The 19,588-nt window shown below is 41.2% G+C and overlaps 1 protein-coding gene and 1 long non-coding RNA gene across 3 annotated transcripts; one reads left to right on the top strand and one right to left on the bottom strand.

Moving 5' to 3' along the window:
- Positions 1 to 1,161: 1,161 nt before the first annotated feature.
- Positions 1,162 to 6,583, bottom strand: LOC122568126. Of its 2 annotated transcripts, XR_006316986.1 has the most exons (5): positions 5,699 to 6,583; positions 5,198 to 5,364; positions 5,039 to 5,087; positions 4,531 to 4,648; positions 1,162 to 2,224 (listed from the first exon to the last, which is right to left on the bottom strand). It is a non-coding gene; the product is annotated as an uncharacterized LOC122568126 (long non-coding RNA). The 2 variants fall into 2 exon arrangements; XR_006316985.1 differs by having other exon boundaries at positions 5,198 to 6,583.
- A 4,233-nt stretch (positions 6,584 to 10,816) lies between these two features.
- LOC122568410 lies at positions 10,817 to 11,326 on the top strand. Its single transcript, XM_043728110.1, has one exon. It carries the CDS (start codon positions 10,817 to 10,819, stop codon positions 11,324 to 11,326), a length of 510 nt encoding a protein of 169 aa, XP_043584045.1.
- The last annotated feature ends 8,262 nt before the right edge of the window (positions 11,327 to 19,588 follow it).

The following is a 19,588-nucleotide window of genomic DNA, read 5'->3' on the forward strand; positions in this document are numbered from 1 at the left end:
ATGGAAAGTCAACAACTAGAAAAAAAAGTCTCCCCAGACTTAAAAACCAAGATAAGTTTATTACTAGACTCCGGATCGGAAATCAATATTATTAAGAAACCTGCTTTACTCGATTCAGCAATCATCAACGAGAAAGAATCAATTAAAATTCGACGAATTACGGCAACGAGCCTGGTCACCCTAGGGCAGAGAGGTTGCGGGCCATCCAGTTATTTTTCATGTAGTTGATGACTCACTGCTGATCGATCAAGAATCAGAATCTTAGGATCCGAATTTTTCGCAGGATGTAAAGCTCGTCTGGATTATGAGCGAAAGCGCATTAAGTGGGGAAACATTTATATTCCCTTCGATACAAGAGAAAAGATAATCGTACCGAAACGGAGTTCGGTACCATGTTCAATAAACATTGCAAATCCGGAGATAAACGAGGGATTTATCCCAAAAATGGAGCCAATTAAGGGAGTCTATTTTGGTAATGCAGTTGTGAGGAACCATAAGGGACGAGGTTATATCAAAATAATAAATATCACATCGAGAAATTACGAATTTACCACACTTACAATAGTAATTAAAGAATTTGAAAATCTCACCTCGCACCCTAGCATGACGTGTAATGCGATTTCAAAATCTAAAGGAACTAGGTTTGACAAAATAATTGAATTATCACGACTCGAACACTTGAACAAAGAGAAAAGAAAAAACGTCGAAGAATTAATTCGGAAAAATCAAGATAGATTTCATATTCCAGGAGACACGCTGGAAAGAACTGAAATTCTGGAGCATCGAATAATTACAACGGATGATACCAATCAGTATTAAACAATATCGTTACCCACCTGCCCATCGAGAAGAGATAGATCTTCAAATTAAAAAATTACTGGACACTGATGTCATAGAACCATCGACATCTCCATACAATTCTCTATTATGGATTGTCCCGAAGAAACCAGATTCGCAAGGAAACAAACGTTGGAAATTAGTTATTGATTATAGGAAGCTTAATGATAAAACGATCGGCGATACTTATCTGCTCCCCAACATCACAGAAATATTGGATCAATTAGGAAGTGCGAAATATTTTTTCACACTTCCTAATTTTTTTCAACAATTTGAAAACAGTGTAGAGGACTTTTCGTAAGGTTTAAAGAACGAAATTGGGCGTTATTGAAACCGTCGAATATATTTAAAATAATAAATTAATGTACAACCGTATACGGAGTCGTTAGTACAAAATATAAATCGCCAAATAAAATCGCGGAATAAATACTCGTTAATGCTCGTCGCGTAGCTCGATAAATACTCGGAGACACTTTAGATACTCGGTGTGATATGATACACTGTGTAATACACTCTCCCGCTCGCGATCGCGTCCGTTTATTTATACTGGTCGGGGGGAAGTCGGAATATTTGAATTCGTCTTCATTCAACGGTTGCATGTAGCGGCGACATTGTTTTGCCCGGAGTTCGTTTATCGTTACATTTCTGTGTCAAGGCTGAGTCAATGTCCTGAGGCAAAACAACAGCATGAGATGCTCTCGACTCGTGTTACGCCCAACCAGCGCACAAGGCACCCAGTACCTTGCTACCTGGATTAGTTAAGCCTGGCAGGGGCTGTCGCTCATCTCAGGTCGAACGGGTCGCTTTTTAAGCCCTACCGTCTCCCGGGACGGTTCCCGAGCAGGTGGGACGTTGCTCACCCGCCGAAGGCCATTCGGTGGAGCCAATACCCGTTAAATCAACCCTCTCGCCAGCATCTTGGCTATCAACCACTGCCACCACGAGTCCAAACCCATAATTGGCCGATCTGAGGGGTCGCTATTACCTCCGGGCTTACACTCGACCCCCATGGTACCATCCTTAGTCATTGGTGGGACTATCGTGTGGATGTACGGCCAAGTCACTGCCGGCCGGCGACCTGCTAACCGTGCTCGGCGGTTTCAGAGGCGACTTACGTAAGCGAGGGTCTGAAAGTACAAAGTACCCGGGAACTCATTCCGACGGTCCCATCCTTGGCATCAGGATCGTGGGTGCGCAGTAGCGTGGGTAGTAACCCAAGGCCACGTAGAGAGAGCGTAACCGTATTTAAACGCATTACACTCCTGGCGACCTTCCCTGCGGTGTACACAGAGGTCTCACGTAAACAGGACGCTTGTCCCGACGGTCCTCCCTGGCTTCGGGAACGTGGGTTTGCCAGCCCCCATAGACTCACATAAGCAAGTCCTCCCTGCGGGATAACAGACGCATTAGAATACGCAATAGGCGGAGTACTGAGTCAAGGACCAATCGGAAAAGACCTACGGATTGCATACGCCTCCAGATTACTAAACCTCGCCGAACAAAACTACTCCCACCATAAAAAAAGAATGTCTGGAAATCGTCTACTGCGCGATGCAGTAAATTTACTATAGTAACTGACCACAAACCGTTAGTATGGATGAATTCCATCAAGGATCCTACGTCGAGAATTTGGAAATGGAAACTGAAATTATCAGACTTTCGAGTTCGATATTCAATGCAAAGAAGGACAAACAAATGCAAACGCAGATGCATTGTCTAGAAATCCCCCAGAGGTGTGCCTGCCAATCAGGAAACAAGAAGAAGATTCGCCAGATCGATATCCACATCTGACAAGATTTCAATTGGATACCTAAACCACGCGAATTGTCGCAATACGATAGACCGGGAAAGCAAGGAAAAACTTCTACTCGAAAGCATCTCACCATAGAAGAAACTCCCGTAAAATATTTTGACCAAACAGCCGAAGTCGATGTAAACACAGGCGAGGAAGTAGCCGATCGGGAAATAGAAGACATCGAAACAAAAAGTGAGGAAGAGCTTTCTACGGTGGACTCTGAACAAACTGGGCAACGAGGAGAAGAAGCGAGACCTACAGTACTTGCGGAACTAAAAATTTCGGAAACGCGAGACTCAGTTTACGAGAGTGAATGATCATAAGGTGATATTCGTCGATATACAGGGCGCTCCGATAGATAAAGGAGCCTTAGAAATGAAGGAAGCAGGGAAACTAGCGCATTATGAAGATTTGATGTTGAAAGAGCAAGGTTGAATCAAGACTCCGGAAAATACATTGTATCACTATCCGTAAAGGAGGACCGAAATATTCCTATGTAGAAAATTTACTACATTCGTTGAGATCTTTATTGGACGTAGCAAACGAAAAACAATTAACGTCCTTTAATATTACCAAAGGAAATTTGGAAGAGATACCCTGGCGACACACAATCAGGAAATTGAAGGAAGTATTTATGGGAAAAACCATAACTATCACCATCTGCACTGGGGAAGTAATCACACCAGCAGTTGAAATGCGAAATAATATAATACGAGAGAAACACGAATCATCCGTAGCGCGACACAAAGGAGTAACAAAGACCTATCAAAGAATACGACAACATTATTACTGAGAAAACATGAAGAAGGAAATTCAAGAATATGTAAGAACCTGTAGAGAATGCCAGTTAAAGAAACTAACAAGAATAAAGACGAAGCAACCGATGATGATCACAGATACACCAGGTAAAGTTTTCGACAAAATTAGTATGGATATCATCAGTCCATTGCCAAAGACACAAAAGGGAAATGAATATATATTAACTAGCCAAGATTTATTGTCAAAGTATTCGGTAGGGATTCCGATGGAAGGGATCTCTTCAGCTGAGATAGCGGACGTTTTCGCAAAACGATTTATTTGCCGATTTGGGTCACCGAGAGACATTCTTACTGATCAGAGAGCGAACTTTACATCTTCGCTAATGAAGAAAATGGCGAAGAGATTTCGCATTAAACAATACACCACGTCGGCGTACCACCCACAAAGCAATGGTTAAATCGAAATATCTCACCATGTATTAACCGAATATCTCAAGTTATACATCGAAAATTCCAAAAACTGGGATGAATGGGTGGAATTAGCCATGTTTTCTTATAACACCTCTGTACACGAAGAAACGAAATTCTCCCCGCACAAATTAATCTTTGGGTACTTCACCAGAAAACCCACTGGTGAAGTGATAATCGAAGAGGATATGGAACCAACATATGCGGAATATCTCAGATACCTGTTCAATAAAATCAACACCATGCAGCAAATGGCAAGAGAAAATTTGATGAAATCCAAGTTAAAGTCAAAAGAATATTACGACAGACGAATCAAAAATTTTGCAAAATTTCAAAATAGAAGATCTGGTATATCTATTAAAGGAACCTAGCAAAGGAAAATTTTCTGATCAATATACAGTGTTAGAAATTTTGCAGATCAAAACGCCAAGATTGAAGTGAAGGGGGCTTCGTGAACAGTACACTTAAATAAATTAAAACTAGCACACAACCGAAATAGATAATAGCCAAAAGATTTCAGAAAGCAACGTAGTACGGTAGTATATAGTATAACGCTGCTTGTCGAATAATGAAGATAGCGGAAACCTAAAAGAAAAAAAATTCCAACCACTATGTAAATATAAAATGCGTTAATTCAATAAAATAAACAAAGATATTGGAAGAGAAAAGTACCTTATAAATCAATGAGTCTTGTACACAATTAATTATCGTAGAAAGAAATGTATATGCAGGAATTCCGCGGGGATTGGTTATGGATCCATTTTTGCAGAACATAGTATACGACGGTCAACTGAAACAAATGGATAGATTAACCTCAACTGCCTTAATATAAAAAAAAGGGAAGAGAAAAAAATATTAAATATTTATAACAATATTAAAGTTAAACTAGAAGAAGCGATGATAATGGTCAATAATTGATGTTCAACAACAGACTTACAGTTTCTCAATGAAAAAAAAACTGAGACCACCTTACTTACAGGTACAAGAATACCAAAGGTAATAAATATTAAGATTGACAATTATAACCTGAGAAAATAAAATAAAAAAAAAAAGAAAGTTATAAAATACTTTGGAATAGAAATTGATAATAGTAAGAAATTCACTACTCACATTGAAAAGGTATACACAAAAGCCGACACAGTTATGAGAAGCTTATTACCAAATTTAAGTGAATACGTACGGAGTATTGAAGCAGATACTACTGGAACGATTAAGAAGGCAACAGGAAACTGAAAAACCAAGAAAAGTTAGTGACATTGTAACAAAATAACTCAACGTTGACGCAGCAGTCTTCACAAATAAGAAAAAGGACAGATTGTTTTACTATGCGGATACTTACGAAATATGGTATTTTTTTTTTTATATTTACAGATCTAAGGTAAATAAAGGTAGTCATAATAAGTGTTGACAATGTAACGAAGATTCAGATGATGCCAAACATGCACTGTGTAACATGTCCTGCATGAGCAACGCAGCATATAGACTTGGAGAATAAAGTCGGAGAACCTATAAGCAATAATAATATAGTGAACAAAGTTTTAACTAATAAGATATGGACTAGCTTCAAACTGTATTATGAAGTAACAACCAATTAATGAGAAAAATAAAAATGGCCAATAAGTATAGAAAGAGGTTAGAAATCAATCAAGATAGGTTAACCGAATATCAACAACATAAACGACTGGAATAAGAAGATAATATATTACATTAACCCATATAATATTATTATACTAAATTTAATATACAGAAATTAATATTATAATATACAATAGTAGTTGCTAACACAATACACTATAAACATATTAAATTAAACAAATTAAATGGCAATTTTAATACTCACAGATGTAGGATAAATAAAAGTACTCATAATAAGTGCTGAAAGTATAACAAAGAACCAGACAATGCAAAACATGCACTGTATAAATGTTTCAAGCAAGCGACGTAGTGTGAAAAAAAAATAGATCCGGAGAACCTATAAACAATAATAATTCAATAAACAAGTTCTACCTAATAATATATAGATTAGCTCCAAAAATTATACCATACAAATATGAAATAACAACAAATCACAAGTACTAAGTAATGACAAACTAATAAGAAGGAAATAGAAACAGCCAATAGATATAAAAATAAGTTAGAAATTATTCAAGACAGATTAACTGAGTGTCAACGACAAGCGTGTTTAGAATAACAGATTATTATATTGTATTAAGTTATTATAATATTATTATATTAAATCTGGTATAAACAAATAAGGTTATATTACACAATAGTGACCGGTGATACAATACACTATGCACATATTTAATTAAACCAATTAAATACAAGTTATATAAATATAAACCACTCATAACCAAGCAGTGAAACAGTGCTATTAATAATTTATAGATTTCAACAGCAATACAATCCACAAGCTATTATATTAAAATAACACACAGTATATATACACATTATAACAAACACAAAAACAATATTATTGCCATTTGAATTTTCAATTGCACCAAAATAGAATTAGAAACAAATAACAGATAAATGATTATTTTGGTACTAAATAAAATACAATGCACTTGCTATTAAAATTAAACCAACACAATGTAAGCATACACATTATAATGAACACAAAAACAATATTATTGTCCTTTCAATTTTCAATTGCACTAAAACAGAGTTAGAATAAGTAACAGATAAATAATTATTTCAGTATCGAATAAAAAATTATAAAACACGTCACCTTACTCTTATTGGAGACATTCACAAGCGGCCATTTTGGAAGTAATGCTGATCAACACGTGCATGTAGTAACTTTTATACGTTGCAAAATAAATTATATTTTCGATGAAGAAATAAATATTTAATAACATGATAATAAAACAAATGGAAGATTGTAACAAGGAAAAAATGAATAATAATTAATACAATATAATACATCATTATTATATGGTAACAGGAATATTAAAAATTAATAGAAATCAGCCATGAAAAACAAACCATGAATTAAAACTTTGCAACTAATTATAATTAACTATTAAACCATTAACTACTTATGGTTGATGAACTAAGGAAAAATAATAAATAATAATTAATGCAATATAATACATTATTACATAGTAACAAAAATATTAAAAATTAATAGAGATCAAATCAATTAATAGAGAAAATCGTCCTTCTCCTCTAGCGTTCTTTTCTTTTTTTCTCTAATCTCACCGCGCCTATGCTCCGCAAGAACTAAGTGACCTTAGTCACATAGGCTTTCTTCGATATAAACTAACAACTGAAGGGCAGACGACACTGTTTTTATGATTTGATCAATCTCTAATTAGGCCTTTTTTTCACGATACTACAGTATGTTCGTAAATTCGTAGAGAATTGTCATGCTTGTCAAGTTTCGAAGGCTGGTTCAGGTAAAATACAAGAATTACATCCTATACCTAAACTAGTATACTTTGGTATACAATTCACTTGGACATAACGGGAAAGCTAAGCGGTAAAAGTGACTCGAAAGAATATGTCATTGTTTTGGTCGACGCCTTTACTAAATTCCTATACTTGTATCATACTCGTAAAATAGATTCCTCTAATATCATTAAAGCGCTTAAGTCCGCTATATTTTTATTCGGCAGTGCCTGCCGGATAATAGCGGATCAAGGAAGATGTTTTACGGGCAAAGAATTCCAAGATTTTTGTCAAGATAAGCATATTAAACTCCACTTAATAGCAACCGGTGCTAGTAGGGCCAATGGACAAGTAGAGTATATTATGGACACGCTGAAAAATATGTTTACAACAATAGAAACGACTGGGCGGTCATGGCTAGACGTGATTGGGAAAATACAATTGGCTTTGAATTGCACCACCAACCGCGTGACTATATCGAGTCCATTGGAACTATTAATCGGTACGACAGCAAGACCGTACGACTTGTTGCTACCCGATAATATCTGTTACGTCGCGTGGGGCATCTGCACGCCATCCCTCGCTACCTGGCAGCCAACGGCCAACCTACAGTCTTCCCGATTCTCAATAGACCCACGGACTCACCATAAGACGTTAACTTTCAGCTTCATTGTTTCCACACATGTTTGCCAGTCAAATTGCATGTCTGGAGAATTTTCTAATTCTAGAAGTATTTTCAGTTTATGGCTGGGTCTTGGAAAAGTCCTTGAGTTTATTAGGCGCTAGTAAGAATCACGGAGAAAGCGGACAGTCACCAGATGGGAAAAGCTAACACATGTCCATCGGAAAAGGCTGTTTTTCGTCAGGAGCAAAGTCCACCCCCGCTCTAGGTGGGAGACTTCTTCATATCCTGTTCATTAGAGTGGCTCATAACCAATCGGCATCGCGGATCGTCACCCTCACTTTCTGGACGAAAAGTGTGAACAACGAATCCGCGTTCTTCGGTCAAAGGGCACACCAACACCAAGCTTTCCTCCGAGACACCACAAGGGCAGTTCTGCACTCTCGAGCAAGTGCTCAAGCAGTCATCAACAAGCAACTCTCGATCAAGTCGTCACCAACTCTCGATAAACTTTCGATCAAGTCTTCAAGTCGTCAATAAGTGTTCGGTCGATCTCCCGCGAATAAAGTCTGTCGACATCATCATACGAAACCACACGCAAAGAGTCTTAGGTCGTACTACTCGTCGTTGTACGGTCAAACATTCACTATTGAATAACACCGAAATTGTTGGATCGATTAAATATATAGTAACCTGTTAATCGCAGCGTTATTTCAATTAATCACCCTTATTATCCCACAAGAATTAAGGGATCGTACGATTCGTGGCGTCGATTAGTCAATCGTAACGGGAATTTACGACTCTCGTTGGCGCGCTTCTTCGAAATCGCGTCTCCTCGCGAACGTGCGAAAATTCAATATCGAAGAAAGAGAAATAGATATCTCCGATGTGAGACGATAGGCCATAAGAGATATAGAAATTAGTGCTAAATACGATAAAGATAGATTTGACAAAACTAAAGCTAAAGTGGTTAGATTTAATCTCGGTGATTTTGTATTACGCAAAAATGAGGAAAGAAACCAAACTAAGTTAGATCTGTAGGAGGTTTATGTGTATAGAGGATAGTTAGTACGTGAGGTTTAATGACGAGATTGCTTAAACTTTCGCACATTCGCGGGGAGACGCGATCTAGGAGAAGTGCGCCAAAGGGAGTCGTAAATTCCCGTTACGATTGACTAATCGACGCCACGAATCGTACGATTCCTTATTTCTTGTGGGATAATAAGGGTGATTAATTAAATATAACTCTGCGATCAGCAGGTTATTATATATATTTAAACGATCCAACAACTTCGGTGTTATACAATAATGAATGTTTGAACGGACAACGACGAGTGAGTACGACCTGAGACTCTTTTCGTGTTGTTGCGTATGATGATGTATTTTGTCGACTGACTGTATTCGACTTGTGACTTCTTGAAGTTTCTTGAACTGTCCTTTGGCTCGAGATGATATAGACTGACTGATTTGCTCTTATGGTGTCTCGGAGGAAAGCTTGGTGTGGGTGTAACCTTTAACCGAAAAACGCGGATTCGATATTCACACTTTTCGTCAGGGAAATGAGGGTAAACGACTTATGTTCGTTTTTCCCATTCGATGACTGTCCGCTTTCTCCGTGATTTTTAAGAGCGCCTAATAAAGCCAAGGACTTTTCCAACACCTAGCCATAAACCGAAAGCACTTATAGGATTAGCAAATTCTTCAAGACAAGCAGTTTGACTGGCAAACATGTGTGAAAACAATGAAGTTAAAAGTTAACGTTTTATGGTGGGTCCTTGGGTCTATTGAGGATCGGGAAGACTGTAGGTTGGCCGTTGGCTACCACGCTGGGCACCGGGCGAAGCAGAGCCGTGTATTGGTGGACCCCCGACATCGCGGAGCTGAGGGCGAGATGCGTCTGGGCCCGAAAACGGTACCTGAGGGCCCGCCGCTGGCGACGACGCGACAAGGAGGACGTCTCCCGGCGCTACCAAGCGTACCGCGTGCTACGGTGCTCGCTACAAAAGGATATTATGGTTGCGAAGAACCGTGCCTGGTCGGAACTGGTCGAAGCAGTAAAGTCCGACCCATGGGGAAGGCCATACAGAACGGTGACGCGAAAACTTCGCGCGAAGGGACCTTTGGCAACGATGGAGACGAAACTGGCGCTGCTGCTGCAGATCGTTGGGACACTCTTCCCGCCGCAAGAGGACAGTGCGGCAGAACAGCTGCGGGACACAACCTGGACCGGGGAGTGGACAGATGACTGGGAAGTCACGGAGAAAGAACTGTGGGAGGCGACCAGAAGAATGGCCTCTCGCGATGTGGTGCCGGGCCCGGACGGAATCCCGGGCCGGATCTGGGGGAAATAATGGGGATCATGGCTCCCAAACTTGGGCGCCTCTACACAAAATGTCTGAAAGAGGGAGTCTACTCCCAGGCATGGCGGACAGCAAGGCTGGTTTTGCTCCATAAAGAGGGCCGACCGATGAATTCGCCGTCGGCGTACCGGCCGATATGCCTGTTGGACGAGGTCGGTAAGCTCCTCGAGAGAGTCGTCTCCGCCCGACCGGAACGACACATGTCGGGGCGAGTGCCGAGCTTGCATGAAAGCCAGTACGGCTTCCGGAAGGGGCGCTCAACGATCGACGCGATCAGGCGCGTGCGGGCAAATACAGAAGACATGATTTCCGGTGGGGGCGTTGCGTTGGTGGTATCTCTGGACATCGTCAACGCGTTCAACTCCATATCATGGGACAAGATAGTGGCGGCCCTGGAACATTTCGCTACCTCGTTCCCAGCTACCTCGTTTGGCTGATCCGCGCCTACCCCGACGACAGGTGAGTATGATACGCCAGCAGGGAAGGGGAGGAAAGGCGGCCAGTCGAGGGCGGCGTACCGCAGGGTTCGGTGTTGGGGACGATCTTGTGGATCATCGCGTACGACGAGGTACCGCGCTGCCCGATGCCTCCGGGCGCGGCCATGGTGTGTTACGCTGACGACACTTTGGTCCTGCTCGGAGGTCGCGGGTGGCACGAAACGTTGCACATCGGCGAAGTCGCAACGGCCTGCGCGATACGTGCGGTACGCGGACTGAGCCTAAGGGTCTCCCCTGTGAAGTCGGAGGCCATCTGGTTCTACGACAAGAAAAGGCGTGGGGCTCCTTCGCCCGGACTGAGCGTAAGCATGGAGGGAGAAACTGTCCGGGTGGGATCGCGAATGCGATACCTGGGTCTTGACATCGACAGCCAGTGGACGTTCGAGCCGCACTTCGACTCCCTGATCCCGAGGGCGACGGCGGCTGTCAACGCCTTGTGCGGCCTACTGCTGAACATCGTCGGGGCGGGAGTCGCGGTGCGCCGACTATACGAGGGCGTCGTTCAGTACCGGGTGATGTACGGGGCCCCTACTATGGGCGGACGATCTGATGGCGAGTCGCCGCAGCATCCTGCTTCTCTCATGCTTGCCATCTGAGTCGTCAGAGAATACCGAACAGTGTCGCACGCGTCGGCGACCGTACTGGCCGCGTCTCCGCCGTGGGAGCTCCGGGCGTTGGTGCTCAAGAAGAGGTACGAGCAAAGGAGACCGTGGGACCCGAGAGGGGATAATGATGATCCTGTTCGCGATCGCGTCCATTTATACTGGTCGGGGGGAGATCGGAAAATTTGAATTCGTCTTCGTTCGACGGTTGCATGTAGCGGCGACATTGTTTTGCTCGGAGTTTATTTATTCTTACATTACATGTATCCTAACGATCTTTATACTCCGAGGCAAAACAACAACATGATTTGAATTGACCTCTAACTCATGTGCCGCTACAGATCCAAAATTTAAAGGTCCATTTGTAATAGCAGAGATTTTGGAAGGAGATAGGTATATTTTAAAAGAATTCGGCTCGAGACGTTGGAGGGTGTTTTGGGAGTTATTTAGTATGTATCCGTGGATTGTGTGTGCGTAGCTAACTAAAAAGCAATGATTTAAGGCATTGTATAGTGACAGAGACAGAGGAAATGGAATACTTTGACTGTGAAAGGCATATAAACTGATTAAAAATATTGCGGTTGGATCGACAGTTACACATAAGAATGGTGTTATAATGGTAAAAGTGCATATTGGGGGTCATAGTAAACGAACGATTCTGATTACCATGACAATGGAATACAGTGGACATAAGGATTTAATGTTTTAATTATGTGTAAATTCTGAAATTTTAAAAGGAGGTTGGTTGAGGTTAGAATGAGCCCGTGTATGAAAGGATATGATGTTATTTATTGGGCTCGGTGACGAATGTACTCGAATTGTGTGGGTGCAGCTAATTAAATGCAGTGATTTAGACATTGTACAGTGACAGAGGCTGTGGAAATGGAAACATATTGACTGCGAAGACATATAAACTGGTATAAATATAACGGTTCGAAGGGCAGTTACACATAAGAATAGTGTAAGAATGGTAAAAGCTCATATTGGGGAACTAAGAAATGATTAATTATGACTAACATGCAGATGGGATAGTGTAGACATAGGTTTAAATGATTTGAAGAAGCTGGAAATTGAATATTGAAAGGATGTGGTTCGAGGTTAGAACAGGCTTATTATATAAAGATAGGATGGTATTTGGAGGGTTTTTGGTGAAAAACAAGTGCGAGGACAGCAAATAATTTATCAGATTGTTTATTAGGCTGTTAATAATGCTGATATAATGGAGTAAATTGAGTTGAAGGGGCATAATAGATTAAAGAGGCAGTGTAAACGGTGTTTTGGATGCAAGCTGAGTTTATAGGTGAAAAGTATATATAAATATTGTGGATTAGATATCATTTTCAGACTGTGGAGGAATAGAATGGTGTTACTATTTATATTGTTATTTGTATTATTATTATTTATCATTATTTATTATTATAAATATATATGAAATATATTGGTAACGTTCAGTTTTGTCACCATGTAAGGAAGATAGTTTATTGAAAGTATGAAATAAACTTACCCGATATGAGAAAGTTGTAATATTAGCATATGCATTATAGATGGTTAAACTTGGTTTTAATTAAGTCTGGTGTTAATTATGATATATAATGTTTAAGGAAGAATAAAGTGAAGTACAGCGTGTGATAGGTTATATGGGAGTTATTATATTATAATAAAATTACTGTCAATGTTATTATAGTTACCTGCATAATATATTATTGATTAGAGTAAGTTTTAAGTTATTATTTAGTTACTATTGCAAATAAGTTTAGGTGTAAGTCTAAGTTTAAATTTAAGTTTAAGCTTAAGATAATATTATTGGAGTAAGGTTGTTGTAATGGGAGACTGACAAAATTGGTTACAATATTGTATCAGTTTATGAGTGTGCATGATCATCTGAGCCTAAGTCAAGAACTTTAGTGGGAGATTATGAATACGATAGCTGGTAGTTCGATCTGCCCTTAAGAGCAGTTGTGGTTGAGAAGCTGTGACAACAGTGTGCATAAGGCACGTTAAGTTTTAATTTGAGATTAGTGATACTACTGGAGTAAGAAGGTTGTAACGGGGCTGATAAAAATGAGATAACAATAATTACTTACATATGAGATTGTTGGAATAGTTAATTTAGTTAAGGGATCGCCTTTGTGGAAGATATTAAATCCGCTAGCTGGTATGGCATGTGGAGTGTTGGGAGAAAGCGTAAAGCAAAGTGTATTATAAATATTGGACTGCATATGAAGATTAGTGTGGGTATTATTCCCATACTAATTAAGAGGATGCATAAAACGGGAGCAAATAACTGCGGTGTTTACTGATGTGATAGGTTGCGTGTAATATAGAGTCATTAGCTATTAGTTTTTAAGTTAGTTAAGCTACTAGTATTAGGAAAGGCTGTTGATTTAATATAAGGCGTATGGATTATGAATAAGAATAAGAATTAGCAGTAAGCACTATTGTAATATGAAATGTTAAGTTTATTACCTTTAATAAATGTATATGCTACAGTAAATGAGAAACTGTGATATGCAAAGGAACAATGTAACTTAGCGTTGAGCTGATGCCTGGGAAGTTATTTTTGGTAGTATACTGATCGGCGCTTTGGTGTTTACTCCCTAAAACAAACGTTTTTATAAACATTATGAATGTTGCTATGGCAGTGAACCAAATGTTAGACAAATAAAATTGTATTAGGAAGTCAAATGGTGTAGAAAATATAATGGAGATATCCTTACCCTGGATGGATACTTTAAATGGATGGATCTCATCCATATAAATAGAGGTATCTATTATATAAGCGGATGAATAAGAAGATTTGTGTAGTTTTTATAGGGAATAACTTAAAGTTATTAGATGATTTTATATATTGGACAAAGGAGGAGATATTATGACGATTTTATAGGGAATGACTCAAAATTATGTGATGATTTTATATTATTGGACGAAGGAGGAGATGCTATGAAGATTTTATAGGGAATAACTTGTAATTATGTGATGATTTTAGATGACAGGACTTGAGGTTTTTATGTTATATGTTACTTACGATAAATATATGGACTGGAGAGTAGGGTGGGTATTTATTTCCATTTTCATTGAGTGGATGCGTAGAAGGGATGCAAGTAATTAATGGGTGTTGGCCCTGATAGGCCAGTGGAATATGGAATATAGGGACATTAGTACTAAGGCGGCTAAGATATTTGTATGAAGGAATTAGGTTAAATTATTATAAGGTGCATAGAATATGGAATAAGATCTGTATTAAGCAATATTGAAATAGAGTATGTAATTGGTTTACCTTTCATAAATGATATGCATCAGTAAATATTAATTTTAAGGTACAAGGACGCATGGTAATTATCAGTTCAGTTGGTTGTGCATTTTGAAATTATTTCAGTAGCGGACTGGTCATCGTTGCATTGATGTTTCCTTTCTAAAACATATATTATTGTTGAGGCATTGTCAACTACGTTATTTCTAACTATGGAAACGATTAGTAGGTTACATCGGTATACAAGCTAATGGTTAGAGTACTGCATAACGTAGGAGATGGTATATAAATGATGAATAGCTTGTTTTGATAAGTGGTTGTATGATAGGAAGAAAAGAATACGCACCTTTTATTGGGTACGAGTTGCCAATTTAGTTGAGGAACGTCAATAGTAACTGACTATTGTGATTAACTATAGCGATACAGCCATATAATAAATATAGTGGTTGTGTAATCGTCCAGAATCGTTAGTTAGGTGATAACAGTGTCCTATTCTAGTATAAGAATAAGAGATTAAGTTGACTTAGATTTTAGATGTAAATATATAACATATAGGGAAGGTTAAGGCTGATAATAATATTAAAATGGGGCTTGATTGGGGGCGTATGTATTAGATAAACGTGCGATATTTACCGTTTAGATGCTTAAGTGCCGTGTATAAGAGAGGCGTATACCCATGGTAAAGACGATCTAGCGTGGTTATGGCGGCGTGATGCTAACGAAGAGAGAAACATTTTTAAGAAATATATATGTGAATCAAGAATGTGAAGAGTAGTATGACTGGGTCGTAGTAATTATATAAGAGGATGTGGGTAGATACTCAGAAATAATATAAGCAAAAGTGTATAATACGTGCAGCAAGAGGTGAATGTGTAGTGCTACAACGTGCACGAGGTAATCCATATGCAGCGGGTAGACGATCTTTTGTGGCAATAACCATAAACGCTGGAACGGACGTAATCGTGAGTACTGTTTTATGAATGTGATTGTTTGAATTATTTGACGCGAGTTAGTTCCCGGACGCCGCCATCTTGTCTGCGGCGTGTCGATAGAATCATGAGATAGGGACATACAAGAGTCGCGACTCATAACGGTAATTTTAATTATCAATAAGTATATAGTATATAGAGCCGAGCACAACTAGTATAAATAAAATATAAATAAATTTTCAGTATAAAGTGGTGAACAATTGAATAAATTAAATAGATTAGAGAATTAATTATCAAGTTGGAAAGAAATGTGAGAATAATAATTGTTGGGCGCACACACTATTTAACTCGCGTAAGGGCATACGTAAGCGTAAATACATGTGAATTGTACGTATGAAGCAAGAGCGTAAGAACGCACGTAAAAATACGTATTAAATTAAATAATATATTAATGAACAATGAGATGAGCAATAAGCTATGTGATAAATAATTTAAATAACATATAATATTGCGGACATTAGAGTTGGATTTCTTATGACGACGTTGGCTTTGTTTCGGGACTATGATTATCTCACGTTCGGATGGTGAATTGACAGATTTTATGACGACCAGCTATGTATATGGACTACGATAAACATTATTAAAATTATGGACAAAGTCAATAAAGAAAAAAAATTACGACATAGGGGGTTTCGGAGCCCCCAGGCACTGTCGATGGTTCGAGTGGCGTACCAGGCTCGACCCGACGGTTATCCAGTGACTGGGCAAACGACGAGAGGAGGGTGGGTCCCGGGGCTCCCTCTCGATCGGTACATACGACCGGGGATATTAGCTGCGAAGATAGGGACGTAGACGTTGGCGGAGGTAGCGCAAAGAGCAAGAGAGCGAGTAAAGAAGATGCGAAAGGTTCTCCACGTTCTCTGAGGAAGACCGCGAAGCTCCTTGAGTTCAGTAATGATATTAGGAAGGTGGTGGAGAGGAAGGATACCGGCAGCCTCAAAGTTAGTGGTGGAAGAGTCCAGCCGAGAGTCGTTTCGGTCGCCGCCGTCAAGGATGGGTTCCTGGTAGCAGGCCCGGTAGTAGGGGGGGGGCAGTGTTTCCGAAGGCGAGGTTTCAGTATCGGTTCAGTAACTGTTGCGGTACTCCGATCGCTAGTAGAATTAGGGAATCGAGGGAACCACTCATCAGAGCAGCACAGGAGACTCAAAGGAGTTCCGCGGGAGTGGAGCGGAACATGGAGGACTGCGTTCTGGTCAGGTCCACGGAATGGGAAGAAATGATAGAGCTGATGAAAGGCGCCTATGAGGACTTGAAAAATGCAGTATGGAAGCTACACCTCATCTCCAAAAGGGATCCGAAGATGCGCCGCGGCAAATGGCAAAACGGACGATGTCTGGGGGAAATTGATGACGACTCTGGGTAAGAAGGGGCGGCAAGAGAAAAGCAAGAGACAGGCGGAGAGACCCGAGGAGGTCGAAGTCTCTACTCAAACTTTCGCTCTGATGGAAGAGGTGGGAAGAAGGAAAGGGTACGGAGGAAAGGTGGTGTTCTCCGAGATAAATAATAAAAGAAAAACGGTGTCTCCGCTCGAAGATAAGAAGGCGGAGGCGATGAAGAGCGTCAAGAGAGGCGATACCATGTATGCGGAGGTATGCAGCGAAAGGAAGAGGGGTGATGTGGACCCCAGAGACGTGGCAATCTTCGAGTGCGGAGGCGAGTGGACCGTTCGGATGAGTAGAAAAGAGAAAAGACGGGTCAGGGAGAGGAGGAGCAACGAGGATGGCAGACCGCCACCACCTGGCGAAGGTCGAGGGAAAAGGCTGCCGAGAACTCGTAACAGACCTGAGGCCCTCTTGGTGATAGTCCGGGAGGACGAGGAATGGCTTCAGGCCTACAGGGGGCTCATGGGAGCAAAGGAGGCGCTGTGCGAGAGCACAGGAGTTAGGAGAACTAGGAGCGGAGACATTCTAGTGGAGTTTAAAGGGGGAGTTAAGAGGAGCGCGGTGGCCCTCAAGATAAAATAGGTAACAGGTGACAAGGTCATCGTTTCCCCTCTCCAGAGTAGGGTATTCCTGGAGATTAGGGATATCGACCTGCTGGAAAGTAGGGAGGACCTCAAGCAGAATATAGCCAGTGAGTTGAAGATCAGGATACCAATGAGGTCGTCGTTTAAGCCTTAAAGGCGGCACGCAGACAGAGATTGCCGTGGTACCGGCTGCGTACGTCACTGGCAAGGAGGGGAACCTGAAAGTAAGAACCGGTCTTACGATAATCACGAAACAGGTTCTCCCCAATGTGATTAGATCTATACATGCCATGAAATCGGGCATATGGCCAGTAAATGTAATATAAGTCCCGGCAAGGAGCGTTGCCGTAAATGTGGCTCCATGGATCATACGATCGCGAAATGCAATAATGCTCCGGTGTGCACTTTGTGCAGTAAGAGGTTGAAGTTACGGACCAACCATGTTATGGGGTAGTTAGCGTACCCTACTTATAGGAAAATGTGTAAAAAAGGGGCAGGCAGAGGACAGGTGCCCTGAAGGCACTGCAGGTCAATTTAAATAGGAGCAAGATAGCGCAGGATATGATGGAGTTTGCCTGGGAGCGTCGGGTCGATGTGGTGATTATTTCCGAACCCAATCGACAGCTTCTATCTGGGCAACCAGATTCAACGGCCTCCACCCCAATGAGGATACGTTATCGCTGCAGGGGACTTAAATGCCAAATCCAAGGCGTGGGGTGGCAAAAAGACCGATAGAAGGGGAAAGATGCTGTCCGAGGTTCTGGAGAGCAGTCACCTGGATCCTATTAGGATAGGTACGGGTACTACGTTTCGGAGAGGCACCAGGAATAGCATTTTGGACGTTGTGAGCGTCAGCGATAAAGTACATAAGAGGCATAACCTTTCCGTGGTTCTCGAGGAGTACAGCGCCTCCGACCACAGGTATATTCTTCACAAGTTTAAAGGCTTGGGTAGGCCTGTAAGAAGAGTTTGTTTTAAGTTTGCGACGAAGGATATCGTGCCGAAAAATTTTATAAGAACTTCTGACGACAAGAGGACTAATTTATTGGGAGTGCGGACGGGTGTGACGACGAATCAGGAAGATTTTCTTCAGAGGATCATCGAAGAAACATGCGAGGAGTCGTTAAAAAAATTCTTTCCCCTAAGGGGAGTAAGAACCCAAATTACTGGTAGAACGATGAGGTTGTGGGACTCCGGGGAGAGACCTTTAAGAATAGAAGGAGATCGCAAATAGCTAGAAGGAGAAACGAGGAGTGCGCCGAGCAGAAGAGAGCCGATTACAAGAAGAGCAATAAAGAGCTTAGGCTAGCTATCTTCTCGAGTAAGAGGCTGGCCTGGAAGGAATTTACTGCCACCCTTGATCGTGATCCGTGGGTCTTGTAATATAAAAAGGCAAGCTTATATAGGCAGACTTAGAAGGGCTAAGCCGTGTGCAAGCCTTGGAAGGGAACAGGCAGCGAACATAATCGGCAATCTCTTCTTAACAGAGGACACTGGTGTTACGAGGTACGGCGTTACCGAAGAAATCGGTGGTGGGACCCCTGGAGCTGGGGACACGATCCATATGGGGGACTTAGGAGAAGCGGTTGACCGCCTGAACATAAAGAAGGCCGTCGGCATAGACGGGATCCCGAGGATAGTTTGTAAGCTTATCTACGAACACAGAGCGCAGAATCTGCTGGCCATGGTCAACGCCATTTACGAGATTGGCAGAATACCGGCCAAATGGAAAGTGGCCCGGCTGATTTTGCTGAATAAACCAGGGAGGGATCCCAGACTCTCCTCGTCGCACAGACCCATCAGCATTCTACCGGCGATGAGTAAGGTCTGGGAGTATACATTTAAGGCGGAAATCGAGAAGGAATTGGGTATGGACCCGCGTGGTTCCTGCAGGAAAAAGAGATTGGTCTGCGTCATGATGTGTATCGACGTGAAGAATGCTTTCAACACCTTGCGATGGGAGGAAATCATGGCGGAGGCGAGACGCAGGAGATTCTCGTACAGGTTCACGTGGGTTATCGCGAACTACTTGAAGAATCGCTACGTAGTTT

Source organism: Bombus pyrosoma, linkage group LG6 (assembly GCF_014825855.1).
Source record: "Bombus pyrosoma isolate SC7728 linkage group LG6, ASM1482585v1, whole genome shotgun sequence".
Lineage (NCBI taxonomy): Eukaryota > Metazoa > Arthropoda > Insecta > Hymenoptera > Apidae > Bombus > Bombus pyrosoma.

What these genes read in the sequence shown, in the direction of transcription:
- LOC122568410 (XM_043728110.1), top strand. Translation starts at nt 10,817, where the DNA reads ATGCCTCCGGGCGCGGCCATGGTGTGTTACGCTGACGACACTTTGGTC.